The sequence below is a fragment of the Saccopteryx leptura genome, chromosome 1 (genome assembly GCF_036850995.1).
Source record: "Saccopteryx leptura isolate mSacLep1 chromosome 1, mSacLep1_pri_phased_curated, whole genome shotgun sequence".
NCBI lineage: Eukaryota > Metazoa > Chordata > Mammalia > Chiroptera > Emballonuridae > Saccopteryx > Saccopteryx leptura.
The window spans coordinates 313,108,739-313,134,704 of NC_089503.1; the positions used below are offsets into that span (position 1 = coordinate 313,108,739).

Sequence of the window (25,966 nt, forward strand, 5' to 3'; positions counted from 1 at the left end):
AGAGGAAGGGGGAAGAGCAGGAACCATCAACTCCCATATGTGCCTTGACCAGGTATGCCCAGGGTTTCAAATTGGTGATCTCATTGTTCCAGGTCAACACTTTATTCACTCCACCACCCCAAGTCAGGCTCTCCCTTGTATTTTCTTCTAATAAGGCTTTTAGGTGGGTGCACTCATATCACTTTGAATGCTTGCTGCTTCCAACCCACCCTGTCCCCTTCTTCCAGACAAAGTCCTACCATGAATGCTGGGTTTAGCACCTCCTTTATTATCAGCATTGTCACATACATACATGTGCCTAAACACATTAACTTACTAATGGTATTGCACTGTTTTTTGTTGTTGTTTTTACAGAGACAGAGTCAGAGAGAGGGATAGATAGGGACAGACAGGAACAGAAAGATGAGAAGCATTATCAGTTTTTCGTTGTGACATCTTAGTTGTTCACTGCTTTCTCATATGTGCCTTGACCGTAGGGCTACAGCAGATAGCAGACTGAGTAAGCGCTTGCGCAAGCCAGTGATCTTGGGTCCAAGCTGGTGAGCTCTGCTCAAAGCAGATGAGCCTGCGCTCAAGCTGGCGACCTTGGGGTCTGGAACCTGGGTCCTCCACATCCCAGTCCGATGCTCTATCCACTGCACTATTGCCTGTTCAGGCATACTGAGATTTTCTTCACTCAGCCTGCCCGGGATTCATCTGTGGTGTGCATATAACCCTAGCTGATGTGTTTTCACTAAGGTGGACTGTTCTCTGGGACACAGTGTACTTGATACGTCTCAGTATTGGCCTGTGAGTCATCTCTAGGTTCTTGCCATCAGGATGTGCTTCTAGAAGCACCCTGGACCACACTTCCTGGGCTTTTCTAGTCCTAGTTTCAGAATGGAATTGGTGGTTTAGCCCCAAGCCAATGGTCAAGTTCCCTTTAGTGGGAACAGCCTGGTTCTGAGCAGGCCCTTCACAGGTGGGGTTTCCAGGCCAGGGCATCTATGAAGACCTCAAATCATGGTGCTTAGGGACCTGCAGCTTGTGCAATCTTAGTGTTGGCTGTAGTTCTCATGAGCATATGGGTCTAGGGCAGGGGTCTCAAACTCGCGGCCCACCGAACAATTTTGTGCGGCCCGCAGACTAATCCACGAAGTTCAAAATATTTTGGATAAAATTAAGTAAGCCTAGGGGCCTACTTGTATTTTTCATTTCTCTAGCATCCTAGCTAGATATTAGCTTATTTAACAGCAGTTGTGATGCGAACTACAGTTTCTGGTTGTTTTGTGACACTGAGTAAACTGCATGTACGATTGTGCTTGTTGTACTGATTTTTTTTTTTTGTTTTCAACTGCAGTGAGAAAAGTGTTGCGTAACAGTTGCCTTTTGTAGACCTAGTGCGGCCCGCCGAACGGCTGTGATCTTGCTCTGCGGCCCACATGCTGAGCTGAGTTTGAGACCCCTGGTCTAGGGGGAAATTCCAAAGACTGCAGCTTTCTCAGTAAGCAAAAAGTTAGAGCACACCCCCATCCCCCTTTCCCTGCACCTGGAGCTAGTTTGGGGCCCCAAATGCTGAGCTGGTCTGAAGGTTGAGTAGGGACTGGGGTAATCAGAGTCTGCATTCCTGGACCAAGTGGAAAGGAGAGCCAGGCCAGAGAACCTTGGACAGGCCCCTACTCAGCCTCAAGCCTATTTCTCCATCTGTCAAATATCACCCATCAGAAGTCCTATTTGAATCTCAAGATTCTTGCATCCCTAACTTTTGAAGGCTTCCCCGACTTCCCACTGTCCCCATGGTGGGACATGATTGTTGGTCTCCTGCACAGGACTGGGAGCTCCCCAAAGGCAGGCTCCAGTCCCAGAGCTCAGGACAGAGCATAGCAAGGGGTGGGGACTGGAGTTGGCCAAACCTCCATATGCCTCCTGCCACCTTATCTGCCTTTTATGAAGAAGAACAGGGCAAGATACCTCTGCCACCTGGGCAACAAAGAAGTCACTTGAGTGGCCCATAGTAAGAAAATGCTACCCCCTAAGAAAACTTTGGAGGAAACTCTTCATTCCTGTGGAGACACAGGCTCCTCAGGTAAGACTGCTGTCTGGGGTACATGATGAGGAAGGTATGCTGGCTTGTCCGTCACCATATGCAGCAGTGGCAGGGAAGAATCTCAAAGGAAGTGTCCTCTATTACAGGTCCTATGGCCCAACATCCTTCAGTGGCTTCCCAGTCAGGACCAACCCTGGGAAATAACTTTGCTAGCCAGACCCAGGGGATCCTGTGTAGACAGCAGGACCTGTGGCAAAATCTAGTGTCCAGCCCAGCCAGGTCCATAATGGAGTGATGCAAGGACCAGTGGAGAGCTGTGGCCTAAAGATGGGGTGGACAGTGAGATGAGGCCAGGCAGGTCCTGAGTGGGGACAATGCCCAGAGAAGGAGAGCCCTCCATCCTCCCAGTTCCCACGAGCTGGTGCCCAAGACCCACTCAGCTTTCACAGGGGAGCGGACATGCCCACATGGAGTTAAGTATCCAGGACTTGGTAGGACAGACCTGCCCCAGCTGAGGACACAAGGTTGGCATGGGGAATCCTTGGTAAGATGGACTGCTCCTCACAGACTGAGGTGGGACTCTAGGCACTCAGGCCCTGAAAAAGGTCCACTTCAGGTAAAAAGTTTCAGTTTCTACTGTTATCACACGACTTTATTTGTGAAGCTCGGGCACAGCCCGGACACAGAGCACAAAGGGGAAAGCACAGGGCATGGCGGAGTAGCTGAGGGAGGCTAGGGGCGTCGCCAGCCCCGCCCCAGGTCCTGTAAGAGCTCCCCAGATGTAGCTCAGAAGCAGTGGGCCTGCCCCTGCCCGCGACTGGAGAACAGGTTTGGGCCTGTCCAGAAGCCTCTCCAGCTTGGCCTGTAGGCCAGTCACAGACATCTCCTTAGCAGCCAGAAGACACGATGGGTCCAGAGCCAGCACCATCTGGGCACCTCCTGCTTCAGAACCCTCTCGTGTGTGCCCACTGGCTTCTTATCCTGTCCACAAGGCATAGGCACCAGGGTCCTGCCCTCTGCTGACCACCCCATGGTTCTACCCATGGCAGTCTGCCTCTCATGCCAAGGGACTGGCACAGCAAGGATGGAGGGTAAGGGACTGTGGTGGTTGCAGAACCAGGACATGGGGACAGGGAAGCAGAGGCACCTGGGAGTGAGCGGTGCCCCAGAGAACAGCAGCCTAGCCACAACACAGAGGGAGGGGACAGCACAGGACAGCTATGTCCTAGGCTGTGGTGCAGCCTAGGAGGCTAAGGGAGGCAAAGTGGGTGGGAACAGCCGCGGCCTCTCTGAGGCCCAGGTCAGCAGAGCGCCCTCAGACAGAGGTGAATTTAATGGCAGAGCAGCTCGCAGCCCTTTGGCCGGGCACCAGCTCTCCCTCGCAGGCCAGGGCCAGTCCAGAAGGGAGACATTAAAAACCCAAACCCCAACAGGAAGCACACACTGGCACACACACCACACTGACACACATACTCAAGGGACCAGCACAACACACGCGACAAAGACCCTTCCTGCCTCTGGTCAGAGTCCTTCATCTGAGTCCCTTCCCATGTCACTGGTCCAGGCCGCTTCATGTCCAGGTCTACACCTTGTACAGCGTCTGCAGCAGACTGTGGCGGGCAAAGGAACAGGACTCCAGGGCGCCATTGGGCCTGTGGGGATAGAGGGGTCAGTGGGTGGCACGGGCACCTTTGGGTCCTGGGAGCTCAGGCTGCAGCAGAGGAGTGGGGACCATTTTTGAAGCTAGAAATGTGCCAGACTCCACTTTCCTTTTATTTTTTTTAAAGAAGCATTATTTTTTTAAAAAACTATTTTATTTATTGATTTTTTAGAGAGAGAGAAATGGGGTAGGGAGGACCAGGAAGCATCAACTCACAGTAGTTGCTTCCTGTATGTGCCTTGACCAGACATGCCCAGGTTTCAAACCAGCGACCTCAGCATTCCAGGTCGATGTTTTATCCACTGAGCCACCACCGGTCAGGCCAGACTCCACTTTTCTAATTTTCACAATGACTTTTCAAAAGGGGTGCACCTGCAGGTGGGGTGGCAGGGGCAATTCCTTTCTCCTCCTGGAGGGTCCTGCAGCTCGGTGTGGTGCGGTCACAGTTAAGTAATAAGGAACCTGCAGGCCCCATCAGAGCCCACCAGGATGGGTAAGGAGTCCCCCTCACACTCTCTCCCAAGGCACTGGATTCATTAAGTGTGGCTGGTCAGAGCCCTTGGAGATCAAAGGTCACCTGGGACCAACAGGGCCTCAGTGAGGACCAAGGACAAGTCTCCCCAACCATCCCTGATGAGCCTGAAGGCTCCTCATTTCTTGGCTGTGTCCAGTGCCCCACCATGCCGCAGGATCCTCCAGGACAGGGCCAAGGTTTCCAGGTCTCTGATCCCCAGGGAGGGCCTGTGGCTGTGGAAGGCCAGCATGACCAGGACCCCAGCCTAGGCTTCTATGGGAATGGACACAGAGCTGCTCTCAGGAACATCGCCGAGTGTGAGCACAGGTCCTTGACCAGCAGTGTGATGTGGGCAAACTCCTAACTGACCTGGCTTCCTCAACTGGGAAATGGGGGTGTGACATGTCCTGTCTCTCACAGGGATAGGCTCTGTCCCTGAGTACTGTGTCCTCTGTGGGGCACAGGGGAGAAAGCTTCACAGGGGTGGTGGCCACACAAGAACAGTGAGACCCAAACATAGATGCCAAGAGCCTGGGAAGCATAAGAGCCTCTCACAAACCCGAGTGACCGGCCAAGGAAACCTCCGCTGACCACAGCAGCTGACATGGGCATACTCACTTGGTCATGAATGCCAGTAGCAGGGGAACAAGGGCCTTGGGGAAGTAGTCCTGCTGCACCATGTGGTTCAGCACCATCAGAGGGCCGTACAGGTTGGCAATGGCCTTGACCTTGTCTTCACTCTGCAAGGGGAATGCACTGAGCAGGTGAACATCAAAGTCCCCTGCAAGGCTCTAAGTCTCCACCATCCAGCCCCTGCTCAGAGAGGCCCAGGGCAAGGGCAAGCTGAGTCCCACCATGAAGACCAAGGCTGTTTAAGCACAGCAGGCCCAGGACAGTGTGGGTGACAGGCCCCAGCAGGACCTGTGGGGCGGATGGGCATGGCCAGAATACCCAATGGCACACTTGCCCCTCCCCTCCTGGCCACCATTCCTGCCAGCCACACCTTGAGCAGACCCATGTGGATGAGGAGCCTGGTGAGGAAGACATTCGAGTTGAAGGAGGATGAGCTGAAGGCCTTCTTCATCAAGGCATCTGCAAGGGAGAAGCAGCATGGGGCAGAGTGCTTACTGCAAAAAGAGTAGGCCATGGGCCAAGGACACGCCAACAACACCATCCCAAGCTGGGCCCTGCCTCCTGCCCTCTTCAGGAGGTGAACACAGAACACAAGATGTAGGATGTGGGAAGTGGATACAGGTACCAGGCTGAGGGGACAGTTAGTACCTGGGGAAGGGTTGCATCTATCAGCTGTGACACTTCGGCCCTTCCCTGTCCTGGCCTCTCAAGTAAAACGGGCTCAGGGACCTTGCACAGCTGGGGTGGAGATTAGGTGAGGTAGATTCGCCCCCTGGGGAAGGTTTCAGCCATTTTGTAGAGGTGAGGGAGAATGAATAGGGAAAAGAAGAGTGGGGCCAGGGCCTGCAGTGCCATCTGTGGCCACTGGCTTCTGTGCTAAGCTGTTCTGGGAAACATTACAGATATCTTATTCTCACAAATGTCCATGGGTCTGGGATCTCAGGGAGCAGACCTGGAAACTCCCACCTGCCTTAATGCCACCCACAGCATGCCAGTCCAGAGAAAACATCATACGTGCTTCCATTTTCTACCCTTTTCCATGTGCTGGGCCCCTCACCTGCAAGCCCTTCTTCTCTGTCTAGCAGAGCCTGGCTCACCCCAGGAGGCTCAGGCACACATTGACAAGGTGGAAGGTTAATGGAGGTAACAGAGAACAAGGTGGGGAGAGAGGAAGTCATGACAGAGTTTGAGGGAGTGGGATCAGAAATCCCAGAAAGCCTTGTGAAAGATATGGGGAAAGCAGGGGGACCTCTAGGTGGAGGGGATCACGTATACAGAGGCTCAGAGGTCGGACAAAGGCTCAGTTCCCACTGCCCTCCTCTGGGAGGAACACCTCCACAAGGGTCTTGGGGCTGAACTAGCTAGTCTTCTTGTTGTGGATGCCACCTGGCCTGAGTTCTAACCGTATATAGCTGTACAACTTTGGAAAAGGCATTCACAAAAAACAGAAAAGAAAGCACCCAGCAATGACCCGACAGAGGACCAGGTGGGAGGGGCCGAAGAGCACCTCATATATTAGCACTGGAGCAGAGAGAGTTCAGTAACTTGAACTGTCACCAAGCCCTAGCTCAGTGAAGAGGGAGGAGCCGTCCAATACCATACCCCACGTTACCTACTGCGTCCTCTACTGCCGTCCTCACTGTGGCTTCATCCTTGAACACAGAGGACACCTTCAGGAAGGCAGAGACCACCTTCTCTGGGTCAGATGTGTCAGTCTGAGGGCACAGAAGACAATGGGACAATGGCTAGTCAGCAGGGGCCGGAGCCCCAGGGTCTGACTCACAGTGGAAATGTGCTTCGGCTTTGCCACTGGCCTGGAGGCCTTGGCAAGATGTAGGCCTTTGCTAGACAAGGACACGTCCTGCCTTGGCTCCAATCATACCCTCAGAGCCAGGCATGGACTTGGCCCATACCGGCATGCCACGTGTCAAGAGTGAATTAAGAAACAATTGTTATCCCTGTGACTCAGGAACCCCCTTGTTTTTTGTTTTTTTTTTAAAATATATTTTATTTATTGATTTTACAGAGAGAGAAGGCAGGAGGAACAAGAAGCAGCAACTCACAGTTGCTTCACTTTATTTGTTCTTTGATTGCTTGTCATATGTGCCTTGACCAAGCAAGCCCAGGGTTTTGAACTGGTGACCTGTGTTCCAGGTGTGTGCTCTATCCACTGCGCTACCACAGGTCAGTGAAGCCCTGCTTGTAATCTAACCTGAACACTCCAGGATGTAGACAGCAGTCCAATGCAAGGAAGCTGACCTCAACTTTCCCAATAACAGAGAAAAGTAGAAACAATGTACATTATCCTCAAGTAGGGGACTACCCACATGCTCCACCCACTCACTGGGACAAAGGGCATGAGAAGTTTTTTTGTTTTTTTTGTATTTTTCTGAAGCTGGAAACGGGGAGAGATAGTCAGACAGACTCCCGCATGCGCCCGACCGGGATCCACCCGGCACGCCCACCAGGGGCGACGCTCTGCCCACCATGGGGCGATGCTCTGCCCCTCCGGGGCGTCGCTCTGCCGTGACCAGAGCCACTCTAGCGCCTGGGGCAGAGGCCAAGGAGCCATCCCCAGCACCCGGGCCATCTTTGCTCCAATGGAGCCTTGGCTGCGGGAGGGGAAGAGAGAGACAGAGAGGAAGGAGGGGGTGGGGGTGGAGAAGCAAATGGGCGCTTCTCCTATGTGCCCTGGCCGGGAATCGAACCCGGGTCCCCCGCACGCCAGGCCGACGCTCTACCGCTGAGCCAACCAGCCAGGGCCTCTCTCACCCTTTTTGAGTTGTTTTCTCATCTGTACAATAAGAGAGCAGGGTCTCCACTTCCAGTTACCAAGATTGTTAAATAAAACTGTGGCCAGATACAGAACAGTGCCCGGCAGACAGGAGCTGCTTGACAATCATCTCAGAATGAATCAGTGAAGGAATGAATGAGTGACTGAACCAACTAGCCAACCAACAAGTGAGACTAGAGCAAGGGCAGCCTCCCTGCAGTGCATGTGTGATAATCACAGGAGTCCTGGGCAGCAGGACGTTCTAGAAACAGCTGGTCCTACAGAACATGTAGAGGAACGCCTCGGGGTGTGCGCGCGTGCGCGTGTGTAAAAAAAACCATTCTCTGCCCTGGCCGGTTGGCTCAGTGGTAGAGCGTCGGCCTAGCGTGCGGAGGACCCGGGTTCGATTCCCGGCCAGGGCACATAGGAGAAGCGCCCATTTGCTTCTCCACCCCTCCGCCGCGCTTTCCTCTCTGTCTCTTCCCCTCCCGCAGCCAAGGCTCCATTGGAGCAAAGATGGCCCGGGCGCTGGGGATGGCTCTGTGGCCTCTGCCTCAGGCGCTAGAGTGGCTCTGGTCGCAATATGGCGATGCCCAGGATGGGCAGAGCATCGCCCCCTGGTGGGCAGAGCGTTGCCCCATGGTGGGCGTGCCGGGTGGATCCCGGTCGGGCGCATGCGGGAGTCTGTCTGACTGTCTCTCCCTGTTTCCAGCTTCAGAAAAATGAAAAAAACAAACAAACAAAAAAAAAACAAAAAAAAAAACCATTCTCTAATTCCAGCCTTCTGAGGTGTGGCAGGTCTGCCTATCCCACACTCATTTACATATCTAATATATAAAAAGGAATACCTGGCAGCCCCCACTCCCATGGATAGCTCCCCTCCCACCCCCCCAGCCCTCTGTGCTCTGCTTGTCCCTGTTCTCCAGCAGCTCCAGCAGGCACAGCGCATGCAGGTTTGCAGTCAGTGTGCTCTTACCTGCTGGGCTATCAGCACAGCACTCTTGGGCCCTAGGCGCAGCAGCTTCTCTGGAGAAGGGAAAGCCAGGAAGGTGGAGATGTCTGCAGGAGGCGGGAAGGACAGCACGGGAACTGGTTCCTGAGGGATGGGTGGCACAGGTAGCACTACAATAGTCCAAACCCACTCTTCACTTACAACACCTGCATGATGGCTTAGAGTCTAGAATCCTTCCTCCCACTCACATGTAGTTCCCCAAAGGGCGGAGCCCCAGACACTGGCCCTAGCTGGCTGCCAGGACACAAACCTCTGTGGTGGGGGCAAGCCACCTCCCTAGGACTCCAAGAGCCTGGCAAGAGCACATGGGTCCTCGCCATGACAGATGATGCCCCCCAAAATGACTTGAGGCACATGGGGATTAATGTGGACCCACCAGAAACTGGAGTCTAGCCCAAATAAGCACTGCTAGTGAACAACAGAGGTACCCAGAGAAAAACTAAAACCTGAGAAATGCTGAATATTTGTTGAAATGTTTCCATAAAACTGGAAAAGCTAGATCCTGGCTGGTTGGGTCAGTGGAAAGAGCGTCAGCCTGGCATAAGGACGTCCCAGATTCAATTTCTTTTCTTTTCTTTTTTTTTCATTTTTCCGAAGCTGGAAACGGGGGAGGCAGTCAGACAGACTCCCGCATGTGCCCGACCGGGATCCACCCGGCATGCCCACCAGGGGGCGATGCTCTGCCCCTCTGAGGCGTCGCTCTGCTGCATCCAGAGCCATTCTAGCACCTGAGGCAGAGGCCACAGAGCCATCCTCAGTGCCCCGGCCATCTTTGCTCCAATGGAGCCTCGGCTGCGGGAGGGGAAGAGAGAGACAGAGAGGAAGGAGAGGGGGAGGGGTGGAGAAGCAGATGGGCGCCTCTCCTGTGTGCCCTGGCCAGGAATCGAACCCGGGACTCCTGCACGCCAGGCCAACGCTCCACCGCTGAGCCAACCGGCCAGTGCCCCAGGTTCAATTTCTTGACAGGACACACAGGAGAACTACCACCTGCTTCTCTGCCTTCTCTCTCCCCCTTCTCTATTTATCTTCCCCTCCCAGCCAGTGGCTTGGTTGGTTCAAGTGTTGGCTCTAGATGGGAGCTGCCAGGTAGATCCCAGTTGGGTTTCATGCAGGAGTCTATTTCACTATTTTCCCTCCTCTCACTTAAAAAAATATAAATAAAACTAGAAAAGCTAAATCAACAAGAGTTGGAGGGGTATCCTCATCCAACCCAAAGTTCTCCAAAAGTTTGATCTAGGAACCTATGAAGGAACAAGAATCAATGAAAAGGACATGACAGCCTGATTCCCTTCCTTCCTGGGCAGGGAAGGGGCACCAAGTGCCTAAGCTGGGTCATCGTCCCAGCCAGTCTATGGGATGGGGAGCTGTCTCTACAAGATAATATGCTGATGGGAAAAAGAATTTCTACTCATGCTTATTTTCTTTTATTCTTTTAAAATACTTACGTATGTCTTATACATAACAGTATTATACATTATAATTCCTAAGTAACCACATCTATACGGAAGTCAATACAAACAAAGCAAAAACAGTTTGCAGCCGCTGTATTTATATAGATTCCACCTCTATCATGTGGCCTCGTGAGACTGTCTCAGGATTTCTTTTTTTATTGAGAGGCAGAGAGACAGAGAGACACTTTCACATGCACCCTGACCAGGATCCACTCAGCAAGCCCCTCTGGGGCAATGCTCTGCCCATGTTGAGCCATTGCTCAGCAATTCAGCTATTTTAGTGCCTGAGGTGAGGTCATGGTGCCATCCTAAGCACCCAGGGCCAACCTGCTCGAATGAGCCATGGCTGTGGAAGGGGGAGGGGGAGCGAGAAGGAGAGAGAAGGGGGAGAGGGATGGAGAAGCAGATGGCCACTTTAGTGTGCCCTGACTTGGAATCGAACCCAGGACTTCCACACACCGGGCCAACACTCTACCTCTGAGCCAACTGGCCAAGACCAGTCTCAGGATTTCATGGTCAGGGGACCCAGGCTCTGACCCTGGCAAAAATAACAAGAAACTTACTCCGCCTGACCAGGCAGTGGCACAGTGGATAGAGTGTCGGACTGGGATGCAGAGGACCCAGGTTCAAAACCCCAAGGTCACCAGCTTGAGCGCTGGCTCATCTGGTTTGAGCAAGGATCACCAGCTTGAGCCCAAGGTCGCTGGCTTGAGCAAGGGGTCACTCGCTCTGCTGTAGCTCCCGGTCAAGGCACATAAAAGAACACAATCAATGAACAACCAAGGTGCCGGAACATAGAACTGATGCTTCTCTCTCCTTTCCTGTCTGTCTGTCCCTATCTGTCCCTCTCTCTGTCTCTGTCAGACACACACACACACTCACATACACACACACACAAACTTACCCCACTGTTAGGGTTCAGAATCTTCCTTGACGGTGTGGATGACTCCTCTCCTTGCCCTTCCTGCTGTGGCTCTTCTTCCTCCTCCTCTTCCTCTTCCTCCTCATCTTCCTCTTCATCTTCCTCCTCCTCCTCCTCTTCTTCTTCCTCGTCCTCCTCGTCCTCGTCCTCCTCATCTTCACCCTCATCATCACTGCAGAGTAAAGGTGGCTAAAGCAGATCCTCCCTGCCCAGTGGCCCATGTTGGCTCCAAGGCCTGGCTTTGTGAGCCCACAGACCCCATATGGGCAGCTGCCCCATGGTGGAGTAAGTGGGGTCACCAGGGAGCCTGTCACTCATGTCTCCTCACCTACGGAAGCCCATGCTGAGAATAAGAACTTGTCCCTGTCAAAAAAGAGCCCCCTGGTCCAGTAGAGGTACATAGAAAAGGAAGAGAACTGCCACGGGGGACCAGGGTCTGGCAAGAATATGCTCAGGCTGAGATGCCCAGGACTGTGCCACCAACATCTTGCTGCCCATAGAAAGCTACAGATGAGTGGGAGGGGCCTGCCCACTGAAAAAAGCTATTCTATTTCCCCTGGACCCTGAACCTCTTGAGTCTATCTTCGAGTCCCCAGTTCCTAGCAGCAGCATAGGCTCTGGCAGTGAAGAACACAACTGAGGATCTGACCACTGAATAAAGCCAACTTGGAGATTAAACAGAGGGAGATGGGTGCTATCTATTGAAGGAGACAGACATGTCTCCTTCACCTGCCCCACCCTCACTCCCACCTCCAGTGGGCTCTGCAAACCCAGGAACTCCACCGTCCTGCATCCATCCCTTCCTTTTTAGGGTCAGTCTCTGAGACTGATTTTTTTTTAACTTTATTTACTTATTCATTTTAGAGAGGGGAGAGAGAGAGAGAGAGAGAGAGAGAAGGGAGGAGCAGAAAGCATCAACTCCCATATGTGCCTTGACCAGGCAAGCCCAGGGTTTTGAATCAGCGACCTCAGCGTTCCAGGTCGAAGCTTAATCCACTGCGCCACCACAGGTCAGGCTCTGAGACTGATTTTAACAATTCTGAGCCTACCCTCATTGCTACCTGGCCTCACTGCTAGCCACCCTGCCTTACCCATCAGCATCAGATCAGCCACCATCCCTTCAGGGCGCTCCCCAACTTACCCTCTCAAAAGGGGACCATCCCCCAGCCCTTTCTTTCCCTCTCCTTAACATATAATAATCTAATTATTCTTGACCCCTTGCCCCATTAAAATGTCAGCAACCTTTGCTGCCTTATTCTCATATCCCCAAAGCCTAGCACAGCACCTGGCACATAACCGTTTCTTAAATGCATCACTGACCACCCAGAGGGCCCTACCTGAGGGATGCCAGCACCTTGGCCATGTTGAAGCCATCCAGCACCTCCTGGAGCTGCTCACAGCCTTCTTCTCCCAGGGAGTTGCCTGCTCACGGGGGAAGGAATAGAGGGTCAAAATGGGCACTGGGCCTACCCAGCAGGCCTGTGCTAAGGTTACAGCCCCTAGTTACCATTGAGGTCCAGTTTCTCCAGCTCGGCCTTATCTGCCACGGCCTCAGCTATAGACAGAGCAGCATCTCTCTTGATTTCACAAAATGACAAGTTCAGCTCCTAAAAATAAGAGGAAAGGACAGTGGCAGGCAAGAACGTGGGCCAGGAGATCCAGTCCTACTTTGAAGCCTCTGCTTCCCAAGGGAAGGGAAGCAGACTCTTCCTCCAGCTGGACAGCTGGTACCAAGAAAGAAAAGTTCTTTTACCCAGAGCCGTGCCAGATATTTAGTATGTGTACTTAACATTCTACTATGATGGCCTTCACCACTCTCCTCCCCCATTCTAAAAATGAAGAAACTGGCTCAGCAAGGTAAAAGGATGAGGGAGGTGTGGAAGAACCCAGACCCATGTGCCTTGGCAGGCCAGACGCTGTGCTCTCCCCTATCCCCCACCAAGTGTGGGAGAACCTCAACCCCAGAGGGCACCTTCAGCTTGGGCAGGCCTCCACGAACAGCGTCTGCAATGGCCACAGCACCCTTGGAGCGCACCAGGCAGTCCCCAAAGTTGATTACTTCCACCTGCCGCAAGGTCTTCAGGGTCTGCAAGGAGAAAGGGAGGGCCAGGGTGAGGGGCAAGCCTCACCCCAGTCCCCCGTGTGCCAATGTCATACCCCGTAGCAGTTGCGAAACCCTGTTCTCTTCTGTACCCATTCTGGTCATCTGGTCCCCTCAGCTCTTCTCATCATCTCCCTATTGGCCTCCTGGCCTCTAGCTAACCCCCCTCCCTATTCCCATGCTACAGTCAAAACCCTTTTCCTGAAGCACAAATATGACTACACTACATTCCTGCTTAAAACCCTCCGTAGCTCCCTATTACTTACAAGAAAAAGTCTCAAGGACTCAGCAGGGCTGCAAGGTCTTGCCTCCCTCTCTTCATCTCCTCCAGCCTTAAATACTTTGAGCCCCAGTCATTTCAAACCAGGACCAACTGAGCAAGCCTCTCTACCTTTTCTGGGCCTTCCTACATGCCGCTGATCCCTGTGCCTAAACAACTCTTCTACACTCTTTGTCCAGAAAGAGTCCACTGGCCAAAATGTAACCTCTTCCAGGAAGCCTGCCTCAAGTCTGAACTGAACTTCCTGTGTGCTCCTGAACACTCGCATACATCTCTGCTAACGCCAACAGCAGCAGGACTAGTCTTCCATGGGGTTGTGGAGTCTGTGAGGCTGGTGGAGCCCTACATGCAGATGCCTCGACACCCAGCCAGCCACCATATTCACTGCCAGGCACTGTCACCAAGCAGCCACTCCCTTCCTTCCTTGAACCAGGGCTTTTTGAAGGCTGAGTCTTTGACTCAACTCTGTGTGGTCTGTGATTGGCACAGGGCTGGAGACTAGACAGGGGCTCAACAAACAGAATCAATGAAGGAAACTATTAGGCTAGAGCAGCCTTAAGTGCAGCCTTTAAGAACAAAACCAGCACCAACTGCTTGGTCACATGGAAGCAGCTCAGGAGGAAGGCAATACCGACCCTCAAAGCTGCCCAAGATGGGCAAGTGAGCTCCTGACAAGCGCCTCATTCTGGGCATGTTTACCCAGCTGGACCCCTGAGGTACACACCAGATAGGCAGGGAGGGGGGCAGCAAAACTTCCTGCTGACGGGTTCCTTACAAAGGCAGCACCCAGACCCTGCTACTGGGGCCCAACCTGGCCCTGCTGAACCCACCTCACCTTGGCCATGGCCACAGCGCCCTTCTCAGTGAAGGTGTTGTCATTCAGGTTGATGACCCGCAGCAGGGGGTTGATGGCAAAAGCCTGGGCCAGGGCAGTGATGCCAGGGTGATTGATCCCATTCTGTGGCATATGGACCTCCTCCAGAGTCCCAATGATCTGTGAGGGGCAGGAGAAAGAAGGCAAAGAAGTGGACCCGTGAGTACCAGGTACAGGCCCAGGACAGTGACATCCAGCAGGCAGGAGGGCCGCACTGCACATAGAAATGGGTAAGGGCTGCTGTCAGCACAAGCAGGGGCTTGTCTGTGAATATTCAGGGGAGATTAGATCTCAAAGCATGCTTTTGGACATGGCTGCATCTGAGCCTCTCCACAACCTCAGGAGGGAGATCTACCCAGGATTAGTATCTCTACTAAACGGAAAAGGCTGAGGATTAGAGAGGCTGTGACTTAACTATGGTCACACAGCTCGAACACAAGTTTCTTAGTCAGATTCCTCCACACTGTGGAGGCCTTGGGCTCTGGTGCGGTACTCAGCCATGGCCCTTCTCTGCATAATGCATCTCCTCTACATAGCCTTCCTTTCCCGGGGTCCTCCTGCCCTACTTATAAACTATGACTGGCATCCCATATGCCATGACATTTTGGGGCCCTTTTGTATCCCAACCTTTGACACTTCATTCTTCTTGCCTGGAACACTCCATCTCCTTATTTGTTGTCATTTTCTTGATAGGCTGACTACTATGCATTCTACAGGTCTCATCTGGATGTCTTCCACTGCTCCATGGGACTGAGGACAGACCTGGCATAACTCTGTGTCTAGGCACCTTTTGTTGTCCCTGGGTGCTCAGCATGGGGGGGTTCACACATAAAACACAGGCCAACCAAGGCACTTAGCGGTCAGAGCTTCTTAACATTTTCTGTGCTATGGGCCCTTCAGACAGTCTGGTAATGCCCCTGACTCCCTCAGAATAATGTTTTTAAATTTTAAGCTAAATTATATAGGATAACAAAATAAATAAATTTGACTAGAAGACAGTTATAAAGTGATATTCAGAAAAACTCCCCAAATGTGTGCTGTAGCAATACTTGTGCTTAAAAAGGCACTGAGTAACATGACCTAAGGTTAAAAAAAAAAAAAAAAAAAAAAAGACCCAGGAGCAAGTCTGTAACCTTGATGAATAAAAAACATAAAGATTTCTATATATTTGTAACAACTATAATTTGGCATGAAACATCTGCGATTTCTATTGGTAACAAAGTCACAGACATTTCTGAAGTCTGCATTCACAACTGAAGTAATACCATATTTTGGCTGTGTCACCTCAAAGCAGCCCCATCATCTCCTCAGAGCACACTTCAGGGAGCCACTGCCACCTCACCTGGGTAGGGATCTGGCAACTTTCAGACACACACAGCAGGAATTCGCCCCAACACAGGACGAACCAGCAGAATCAGAGTGGGAAAGTGGCTTGCCCTGGGTCTCTCAGCCAAGTTCCAGAGCTGGGACACACTCCTAGTAAAGGCAGAAACCACTCACCCCAAAAGCTTCTGCCAAGGCAGTGGCTCCGTCATTCTCTAAACGGTTCCTGCCAGCCACGAAGACCTGCAGGGCCAGCGGCTTGCCCTGAGCACTGGATTTTCGGTGACACTCAGTCAGAGCTGCTGCCAGGATCTGTGGGGAAAAAGGCAAGGAGCCCAGGCCTAAGCAAGAGGTCCTTCTCCCAGCAGGGCAGCCACGCCATTAAACTGGTCTTCAATATCCCACATCACTCACTGGTGGTAGGTACGGGGACAAAGAACTGCTCAAAAGCTCAATGATCACCCCTCACATGTGCCCAGCACCCTACAGTTTACAAAGAACTATTGACATTTATTGCTTTACGTGTGGGTCCCACCATCCTGGGGGTTTAGTCTCATGTTAGACATGGCTGATAAAGGCCCAGAGGCAAGGCAGAGGCCAACACTGAGTGGCCACCTTTAAGCCAGGTCCGGGGAAAGGGTTTGACAATTAGTCTACTACTGCCATAAGCCCTCTATCAGGTGGGACCATCATGAGTCCCTTTCCAGCTGAAGCAACTCAGGCACAAGGAGGAACAGAAACTTTCCTATAGACACTGGCCAGGTAGCTTAATTGGCTGGAGCACCACCCCAATATGCTAACATTGTGAGTTCTATCCCCAGTCAGGGCACATGCAAGAATCAACCAATGAATGCATAAATAAGTGGAACAACAAATCAATGTTTCTCTCTCCCCACCCTCCTCTAAAGTAAATTAGTAAGTGAAATTTTAAAAAATAAAAAACGGCCCTGGCTGGACAGCTTGGTTGGTTAGAGAGCATCGTCCCAAAGCACAGAGGTTGCCAGTTTGATCCCCGATCAGGGCATATCAAAGAGAAAGTACAATGTGCCTGTCTCTCTGTCTGTCTCTCCCTTCCTCTCTCACAAAAATCATTAAATAGAAAAATATTTTTAATTTTTTATTTATTCATTTTAGAGAGGAGAGGGAGAGACAGAGAGAGAGAGAGAGAGAGAGAGGAGAGACAGAGAGAGAGAAGGGGGGAGGAGCTGGAAGCATCAACTCCCATATGTGCCTTAACCAGGCAAGACCAGGGTTTCGAACCGGCGACCTCAGCATTTCCAGGTCGACGCTTTATCCACTGCGCCACCACAGGTCAGGCAGAAAAATATGTTTAAATGCCTGACCAAGCAGTGGCGCAATGGATAGAGCAGGGCTAGTTAATCTTTTTATACCTACCACCCATGTTTGTATCTGTTAGTAGTAAAATTTTCTAACCGCCCACCAGTTCCACAGTAATGGTGATTTATAAAGTAGGGAAGTAACTTTACTTTATAAAATTTATAAAGCAGAGTTACAGCAAGTTAAAGCATATAATAATAGTTACTTACCAAGTATTTTATGTCAGATTTTCGCTGTTTGGCAGAATAAATCTTTATAAAACTTACTATAGTTAAATCTTTTTATTTATATATACTTTGGTTGCTCCGCTACTGCCCACCATGAAAGCTGGAACACCCACTAGTGGGTGGTAGGGACCAGGTTGACTACCACTGGGGATAGCACACTAGACTGGGACATGAAGGACCCAGGTTTGAAACCTTGAGGTTGCCAACTTGAACACAGGCTCACCAGCTTGAGTGTAGGGTCACTGGCTTGAACATGGGATCATAGATATAGACCCAAGATTGCTGGCTTGAGTAAGGAGTCACTGGCTCTGCTGTAGCCCACCAGTCAAGGCACATATGAGAATGCAATCAATGAACAACTAAGGAGCCTCAACGAAGAATTGGTGTTTCTCATCTCTCTCCCTTCCTATCTGTCCCTAGCTGTCCCTCTCTCTGTCAAAAAAAAAAAAAAAAAAAGCTTTCCTATGGTTGCTAAGCAAGAAGACTGGACCAGAAGCCACATCTTCCAGCGTCTCTTTCAATCTTCTCAATATCCAAGAGGAGCAGGCCAAGGAGACCCTGGCCCCACTGCACCATCTGAGACAGGCTGATGCCCAGGCCAGTCACATAAAGCAGAGCAAAAACCTAAAACCCAGTTTTTCCTGGCCTTGGGTGGTGCCTGGATCTAGCTTCTAAGCCTCAGTTCCCTGGGCAGAAGTGAGGTGATGGGTAGAAAACAGAAGCATTTCACAGGGATGCCTTTGGTTTCCCTGGTACATCACACTCTAGGTAGGGCTGGACCTGTTTTCTATGCAGATTCAAACCTATTTAGGTCATAATACAAATGAAACTTATTGCCCAGTCAGGCTGGGGGAGGGGGGGGAGGGCTAAGACGGGCACGGGTGCATAGCCTTTGCTCTCCTACCCTCTGCAGTAGAGGCCACTCTGGCTCCTCAGCCTAAGGAAGTGCAAGCATCACACAGGCTCTTCTTGCTGCTCTGACAGGGCCAAATTGATTCAGGCTCAAATCACACACCAGTCCCACACTAGCTACATCATCCGGGGCACTCGACCCAAGATCTCTTAAGTTCAAATCTATTTATCTGGAAAAATAGCAACAGCATCACCCACCTGTCATTGTGGGTGGGAAAATTAAGGTTATGCACATAACACATCTTCAAAGAGATGTCCCAATCGCTGTCAATTCCTGTCTCAGCCCTTTTCTTTAAAAAAAAAAAATTGATTTCTTTAGTGAGAGAAACCTAGATTTCATGTTCCGTTTATTTATATGTTCATTGGTTGATTCTTGGATGTGCCCTGACTGGGGACCAAACTCATGAACTTGGCTTATTGGGACGATGCTCTAACCAACTGTACCCACACAGGACCACCAGCCCTTTCCTGCTTTCGGTCAGAACGTGAGAGGGAAGGGAAATGGGAACCAGACTGGCACTCATTCTTTCTAGAACCTGGGCCTAAAGAAGCCAGAAAGTAAGAAGAGAATAAACCACCACTCCTTCTGTGCAGGTTCTGGGAAGAAAAGATGAGTTTCTCTACAGTGACCAGCCTGGTGACAGGCAGGATGCGGGAGGCATCCTGGGGCGTTCAGAGCAGTGCGTCTCTTTCTGGGCCCTCTCCCCATGTGTATAGTCTGACCTCACATGGCTCTGCCAGCTGCTCTAAGGGCACAGCAGGTCTAGGGATACTCAAAGCACTGTGTTCTGCAGAGCTAGTAGGTTAGAGCACGTATGTGGTGCTGCCTGTGTTGCCAAGGCAACATAAGAATCAGGATGGTTGCTTGGCAACCCCACCCTCATGAACTCCATCTCCTCTCCCCACTGACCACAGGCTGCTGCCTTTGAGGTCTTTCTCCTTTGAAGAGAAAAACAGGCCAACCAACCCAGATGAAGGGGGGCCAGGACACACATTTCAGATGGAGGCAAATATAGTAGGGAACTGGCCATGAAAAAGGATAAAAGACAGGGGGGACGTGAAGGAGGGGGCCACGGCACCCACCTTGCCGCCACCGATGCCCATACCACAGTTGTTGAGCTTGAGCTCGTGCAGGGTGAAGCAGGCGGAACTCTTCAGCAGGGCCTCGAAGCCTCGCACACCGTCAGGCCCAAATGCATTGTCACTTAGGTCCAACTCCACCAGCTGGGCCCCAGCTGTAATGAGTCCCTCCCCTAGGGAGATCTGGGCAGAGGGAACTCAGGTCAGTGTCACAGTCACCTACGAGGTGCTGCTTCTGGACCAGGGGGCACTCAGGCTGGTGGAAAACTGGCAGAGACACAGACCACTTCAATATAGAGCCAAATTATGTACCCAGGACTGGAAACCCTGCAAAGGGCTCCCAATTCTTCTGGGCTTATTGTATGTGCCATGGTCGGGGAAGGCTTACTATAGATGACATTTGAGCTCAGTCTGGATCAGAATCAGCCAATTAAACATGTGTCTTCAGGTAGCAGTAAAAACATGAGCAGAGAGACATAAGCATAAAGCAGTATGCGTGTGCCTGGGGCAAGCAGCTGGTAGACTTCAGGAGAGGCTGAGGCTAGAAGGGAAGTGGGATTTTGCTTTATAGGCAGATGAAGGCTGGAGGGCAAGTGTCCACGCAGAAGTGTGAGACAGCTCTAGAGATCAGAGGAGGATGCTGGCTGCCCAGTGTGGTGGGAGATGGAGGAGCGGAAACCAAGCTTCAGCCCAGGACTAGATGTGGTAAGACGACACTGAGCAATCCTGAGAACCTCCTAAGCAGGGGGTATCAGCAGTACTTCAGGAGAAATGAGGCTTGGCATAGATCAGGGAGGTGGGGAGTGAGGGAGGGAAGACACTGCCTGGCCATCAAAAAGGGTAGCAGAGTTTCCACTGTCCTCCCCCCAGTGAGTGGAGGGCATTCTCTGACTGCCTGACCCACAGGAGAAGGCCCAGCCCTGGAAACTGGCCCCAACTGACATCTCACCCTCAAGCAGCCAGAAGTGCTCAAACCTTCTGTGCCTGCTTCACCTTCTCTCATTCCATGCCTTTCCCTGACCCCAAATTCTTTTAACCCTCTTTCTAAGACTCATTCCTGTCATTGGTAATATGAAGATAAGAACACCTCCCTAGAAGCTTGCTAGAATTTAGGTAAAACAATGTGCACAGATGCCCATAGCTAATGTCCAACAGTAAGTTTTTTCTTCACCCCCTTTTCTAACTTGAAATCTTTTTACTTACAATTACCCAAATGAATTCCCTTAACCTGCATTCTAAATCCTAGCTCCACCTGGTTTACCCTTTGAGACTGGTTACTAACTCAATCCCCCACCCAGAAAGCCCACCCTCTAGGGCCCCCCCCCCCATTTAGGCACCTATGACACCTGCTTGCTGTACTGAGTACTTTAGAAATGAGGTCAGTAAACTGGCAACTCAGGAAGCCCAGTGCTGGTGAGGTGAATAGAGGCCTGAAAAGGCAGTGCCAGCATGACCAGAGTGAGGGGTCAATAATATGGATGATCATGCCAATAACTGACCCAGAACCTCACCCTAAGGGCACCCTGTAGGCTAGACCCTGTGCAGGGGGAGACACTGAGAGACTGCCTATTACTAGCCCTGCCTCCTCCCTGGAGTACCAGGCAAGCCACGTTCTGCTCTGTGATGCCCCTCCCCACCCCCTCCCACACATACACGAGCGTGTGTGCGCGAGCCCACATGGAAGCTAGAAACGACCCCAGCAAAACGGAGCCTTGGGAAGGGAGAAATGGAGAAGAGCAAAGGTAAGCCACCCACAATGAGAACCAAAGCAGAGAAAGTGATATGGAGAAAGAAAGGAGCTGGAACGAGACCAGGATGGCCAGAGCAAGCTGTGCTAAGGTCCTGAAGGAGCAGAAACTCAGGGTCCAGGGAAGGGAAATGCCAGGACGAGTGATAATTGTGTAGGGAGAGACATTCACAGTGCGAGGGAAACCACGCAGCTCAAGAATAAACCCCAGGAATCCCGGTCTCTGTTGTCCTTCCTGTCGCCGGGTTTCCCAGCATCAGGGCCCTGAGTTCTCCTCTCTAGCTCCCGGCTATCACCTGCACTCTGCCAGCCCATTCTGACACAGAGCAGATGCTGTGCTTGCCAGACTTCCGTCTCAGCATTTCAGTCACCCACAGCACACATCTTAGCCTCCAGAGGTTTTAGGAAAAGTCTTGGGAATTAGCAAAGGGGCCCCTGTGTCCAGGCGGGAAAGACGCAGTGGCCTGCTCACTTACCAGGGCTGGCGGGATCTCGGACCGCAGCCGCCCCGTGAACATGTCGCTCCAGTGGCATCTCTTTGAGAGGAGGAAGAAAAGAGTTACTGAGACCCTCAGAGGGCCCTGCAGGCAGCGCTCCCCTCATGGACTTGGACTACTGAGAGATTCTTAATTTGGCCTTTGTCAGCAAAAAGCTGGACCAGCTCTGCCCAAAGCTGATGGGATCTGGAGGCCCACAATGCCAGTGGGCTTAGCAGAAATGTCAGGAAAAACCCCCCAATCTGTCCAACCCTGTTTTCTGAGCGGGAAATAGTATGAGAGAAAGGAGGTGCTCTGGACCTCATGGCAAAGCAGTGGCAGGACCAGGGCCACGGTGGCCAAGTGCCCCTTCTGAAGACCAGTTTCCCATGTGGTGTGGGGCCCAGTGCCATGTGACATGATTCGGGGTGGTGGAAGAACAGAAAAGTAAACAGTATAGGCTCCAGCAGGAAATTACTTTATTCCCAAGTCTCCTTTCAACCCTTCTCACCCACTCCAGGAGTTAACCTCACTTTGAGGATCAGGGGTCATGCCTACCCCCCCATCCCCCCCCTTTTTTTAAAGAGAAAGAAACAGTTTGATCAGGAGGTGGTGGCACAGTGGACAGAGCTTTGGACTGGGATGCAGAGGACCCAGGTTAGAAACACCGAGGTCGTCAGCTTGAGCGCAGGCTCATCCAGCTTGAGCACGGGCTTATGCTTGAGCGTGGGGTCGCTGGCTTGAAGCCCAAGGTCACTGGCTTGAGCGAGGGGTAATTCACTCTGCTGTAATATAGCCACTTCCCCCTCCTGTCAAGGCACATATGAGAAATCAATCAATGAACAACTAAGGAGCTGCAGGAAGAATTTATGCTTCTCATCTCTCCCTTCCTGCCTGTCTGCCCCTATCTGTCCCTCTCTCCGTCTCTCTCACTGTCTCTGTCACACATACATACACACACACACACACACACACACACACACACACACACGAGAGAGACAGACAAGAAGGGAGAGAGATGATAAGCATCAACACATAGCTGCGGCACTATAGTTGTTCATTGATGTTTTTTCATTCATGCCTTGACTGGGAGCGGGGGTCCTCCAGCTAAGCCAGTGTCCTTGGGCTTCAAGCCAGTGACCTTTGGGATCAAGTCAGCGACCATGGAGTACTATCTATGACATTATGCTCAAGCCGATAAGCCCGCCTCCAAGCCAGCATCATTGGAATTTCAAACCTGGGTCCTTAGTGTGATAGGTCAATCCTCTATCCACTTCCCCACCACCTGGTAAGGGTTATTCATGTGCCTTTCGATCAAAGAGAGAGCAGACCTCAGGTTCAGAGCCTCTGGGTGGCCTTGTAGGTTGGGACACCTTGTGGATTGTATGCATGAAGCCTCTCAGGACAGGTAAAACACTTCCACCAACAAGAGAGGGGCCCGAGAAAGTCTGTGGCCATGTGAGTGGAAGCTTGTCCCTAACCATGCCTGGCCTACTTGCCATTGCAGATCTCACCTTCAACTCCGACTTCTTCTCCAAGGACTTGGCGATGACCCTGGCTGCTTCCACGCCCACTGTGTTGCCCTCCAGGCGCAAAGCCTCTAAGCCATCAAAGTCTTCAATCTCTTTAATCACATCCTTGGCTGCCCAGGACCAAAGAAGAGAATATTAGACTTTTGAAGTCATGAACTAAGGCAGGAGAGCCCAGATGCTACCTTGTCATTCACAACTCTAACAGCTATGATGTCCCTACCTTATGCCAGGTCCTGGCTTACAAAGGAGAAACAGACAGGCATATAGTCTAGCAGGGAACACAGCTACATAAACAATTTTTCTGTAAGGAGTGTTAAAACAAGGCATGGCCTGACCAGGTGGTGGCACAGTGGATAGAGTGTCGGACTGGAATGTGGAGGTCCCAGGTCTGAGACCCCGAGGTCGCCAGCTTGAGCGCAGGCTCATCTGGTTTGAGCAAAGCTCACCAGCTTGAACCCAAGGTCCCTGGCTTGAGCAAGGGGTTATTTGGCCTGCTGCAGCCCCACAGTCAAGGCACATATGAGAAAGCAATCAATGAACAACTAAGGTGTCGCAATGAAAAACTAATAATTGGTGCTTCTCATCTCTCTCCATTCCTGTCTGTCTGTCCCTATCTATCCCTCTCTTTGACTTTCTCTCTGTCATTGTAAAAAAAAAATTTTTTTAAAAAACAAGGCATGTGTAAAAGGTCTAGGAGCCAAGGCCTTTCTGGCTGCTTGAGGTAAAAAAAAAGTACTTGGGACACCTTGTGGGTGTTGTGCATGGAGCCTCCCAGGACAGGAAGGGCACCAGGCCTGGGAAAATAGCACCCAAGTCAAGAGGGCCGGCAGGTATGATGGCACGAAGATTTCAAGTGTTCAATTATTCATGTTTGGGGAGTTCATTACTGCATTGTTTTTTTATGATGAAAAATTCCAAACATTAAAATGTCCATCAGTAGCAGCCAGGTTGACAGCTTAATTCACTGGGGTACAGTTACATTAATGTCATTATGAATAGTGACACAGGTGTTTGACTTAGAAAATATTCATGTTATAGTGGTGGTAAGTAAAAAAATGAGGTAGGTCCTGGCTGGTTGGCTCAGTGGTAGAGGGTCAGTCTGGTGTGGGGAAGTCTCGGGTTCAATTTTCGGCCAGGGCACACAGGAGAAGTGCTCATCTGCTTCTCCACCCTTCCCTCTTTCCTTTCTATCTTTCTGTTCCCCTCCTGCAGCCAAGGCTCCACTGGAGCAAAGGTGGACCTGGTGCTGAGGATGGCTCCATGGCCTCGCCTCAGGCACTAGAATGCCTCCAGTTACAACAGAGCAATGCCCCAGATGGGCAGAGCATCGCCCCCCTGGTGACCATGCCGGGTAGATCCCAGATGGGTGCATGCGGGAGTCTGTCTCTCTGCCTCCCCACTTCTCACTTCAGAAAAATTAAAAAAAATAATAATAATGAGGTTGTCTCCTGGTATTTGGGCTGATAACACTTTTATTTTATTTTATTTTTGTATTTATTTTTTTTTGTATTTTTCTGAAGCTGGAAACGGGGAGGCAGTCAGACAGACTCCCGCATGCACCCTACTGGAATCCACCCGGCATGCCCACCAGGGGGCGATGCTCTGCCCATCTGGGGCGTCGCTCTGTCACAACCAGAGCCATTCTAGCACCTGAGGTAGAGACCACAGAGCCATCCTCAGCGCCCGGGTCAGCTTTGCTCCAATGGAGCTTTGGCTGCAGGAGGGGAAGAGAGAGATAGAGAGAAAGGAGGAGGGGAGGGGTGGAGAAGCAGATGGGTGCTTCTCCTGTGTGCCCTGGCCGGGAAATCGAACCCGGGACTCCTGCACGCCAGGCCGACGCTCTACCACTGAGCCAACCAGCCAGGGCCGATAACACTTTTAAAATGTTATAGGTATCTGCCTGACCTGTGGTGGCGCAGTAGATAAAGCGTCAACCTGGAAACGCTGAGGTTGCCAGTTCAAAAGCCTGGACTTGCCTGGTCAGGGCACATATGGGAGTTGATGCTTCCTGCCCCTCCCCCCTTCTCTCTCTCTCTTTCCTCTCTATAATGTATAAATTAAAAAAAAAAATGTTATAGGTATTCCATCCCCTGCCCCTCACACACACACAAACAGTCCAGAAAGACAGAAACCAAGTGTTAAAGCAGTTATGTTTAGGTGGTAAGATTATGACTGATTCAGGTTATAAATTAGCTTTTAAAGTATTTGTAATATGTTCCTAAGTATATTTTTTAAAAATGGAAAGGGAACTCAGAGATGTTTTTAAAAACAAAAAGACTAGAAAATGTACCAAAATTAACAGTAATTATACTCTTGGACTGTGTGATAATGAAGTTACAGGTTTTTCCCCTCTTGCAATGTTTCTGTATTCTATAACGTACATGTATTAACTATAATCTGAACAGAACACACTGGTTACATGAAACAAACAATCCAGTCAGGCTAGTGCAGGAAAGTGCTGTGGGGTGACATATAGAGAAGAGATGGAGATATATGTGGGAGATAAAAAAGTCTGAACTTGACCTTCCAGATTACAAAGCCCACCACTGAGGGTGTCGCGAAAGGTGATAACTTATGACCTATAAGGGGCTCCCTCAGCAGCTGTCTGAATCGGGCCTCTGCATACCCTCCCTCCCTCCATGCCCCTCTGCTACACATCCTCAAAAGCCCTTCCTAAGCTCCCAACAGGCAGCACAGATCCTGCTCTTTCACGTGGAGCCTGCCACTATTTACACCAGGGGTCTCAAACTCAACTCAGCATGTGGGCCGCAGAGCAAGATCACAGCCATTCAGCGGGCCGCACTAGGTCTACAAAAGGCAACTGTTACGCAACTCTTTTCAGTGTCACAAAACGACCAGAAACTGTAGTTCGCATCACAACTGCTGTTAACTAAGCTAATATCTAGCTAGGATGCTAGAGAAATGAAAAATACAAGTAGGCCCCTAGGCTTACTTAATTTTATCCAAAATATTTTGAACTTCGTGGATTAGTCTGCGGGCCGCACAAAATTGTTCGGCGGGCCGCGAGTTTGAGACCCCTGATTTACACCCATCTAAATGATTACTCACTTCATCATGGTAACTT

The 25,966-nt window shown here is 51.1% G+C and overlaps 2 protein-coding genes across 6 annotated transcripts in view; one reads left to right on the top strand and one right to left on the bottom strand.

The window, feature by feature from the left end:
• Nucleotides 1-25,966, top strand: part of ZC3H7B (zinc finger CCCH-type containing 7B) — a 176,864-nt gene that overhangs the window by 74,179 nt on the left and 76,719 nt on the right. The window lies entirely within an intron of this gene.
• Nucleotides 2,651-25,966, bottom strand: part of RANGAP1 (Ran GTPase activating protein 1) — a 31,424-nt gene continuing 8,108 nt past the window's right edge. For 3 of the 4 annotated variants that reach the window (XM_066358493.1, XM_066358495.1, XM_066358492.1), the window contains 14 exons: nucleotides 22,864-22,991; nucleotides 21,350-21,409; nucleotides 19,130-19,309; nucleotides 15,747-15,881; nucleotides 14,208-14,366; nucleotides 12,964-13,077; nucleotides 12,499-12,598; nucleotides 12,329-12,413; nucleotides 10,974-11,163; nucleotides 8,583-8,702; nucleotides 6,446-6,548; nucleotides 5,204-5,292; nucleotides 4,819-4,940; nucleotides 2,651-3,678 (listed from right to left, as the gene is read on the bottom strand). In XM_066358493.1, the coding sequence (XP_066214590.1) occupies nucleotides 3,609-3,678; nucleotides 4,819-4,940; nucleotides 5,204-5,292; nucleotides 6,446-6,548; nucleotides 8,583-8,702; nucleotides 10,974-11,163; nucleotides 12,329-12,413; nucleotides 12,499-12,598; nucleotides 12,964-13,077; nucleotides 14,208-14,366; nucleotides 15,747-15,881; nucleotides 19,130-19,309; nucleotides 21,350-21,409; nucleotides 22,864-22,991 (1,655 nt within the window). In that variant the 3' untranslated portion in view covers nucleotides 2,651-3,608. The remainder of the gene's footprint in view (nucleotides 3,679-4,818; nucleotides 4,941-5,203; nucleotides 5,293-6,445; nucleotides 6,549-8,582; nucleotides 8,703-10,973; nucleotides 11,164-12,328; nucleotides 12,414-12,498; nucleotides 12,599-12,963; nucleotides 13,078-14,207; nucleotides 14,367-15,746; nucleotides 15,882-19,129; nucleotides 19,310-21,349; nucleotides 21,410-22,863; nucleotides 22,992-25,966) is intronic. The other variant, XM_066358494.1, reaches the window with a different exon arrangement.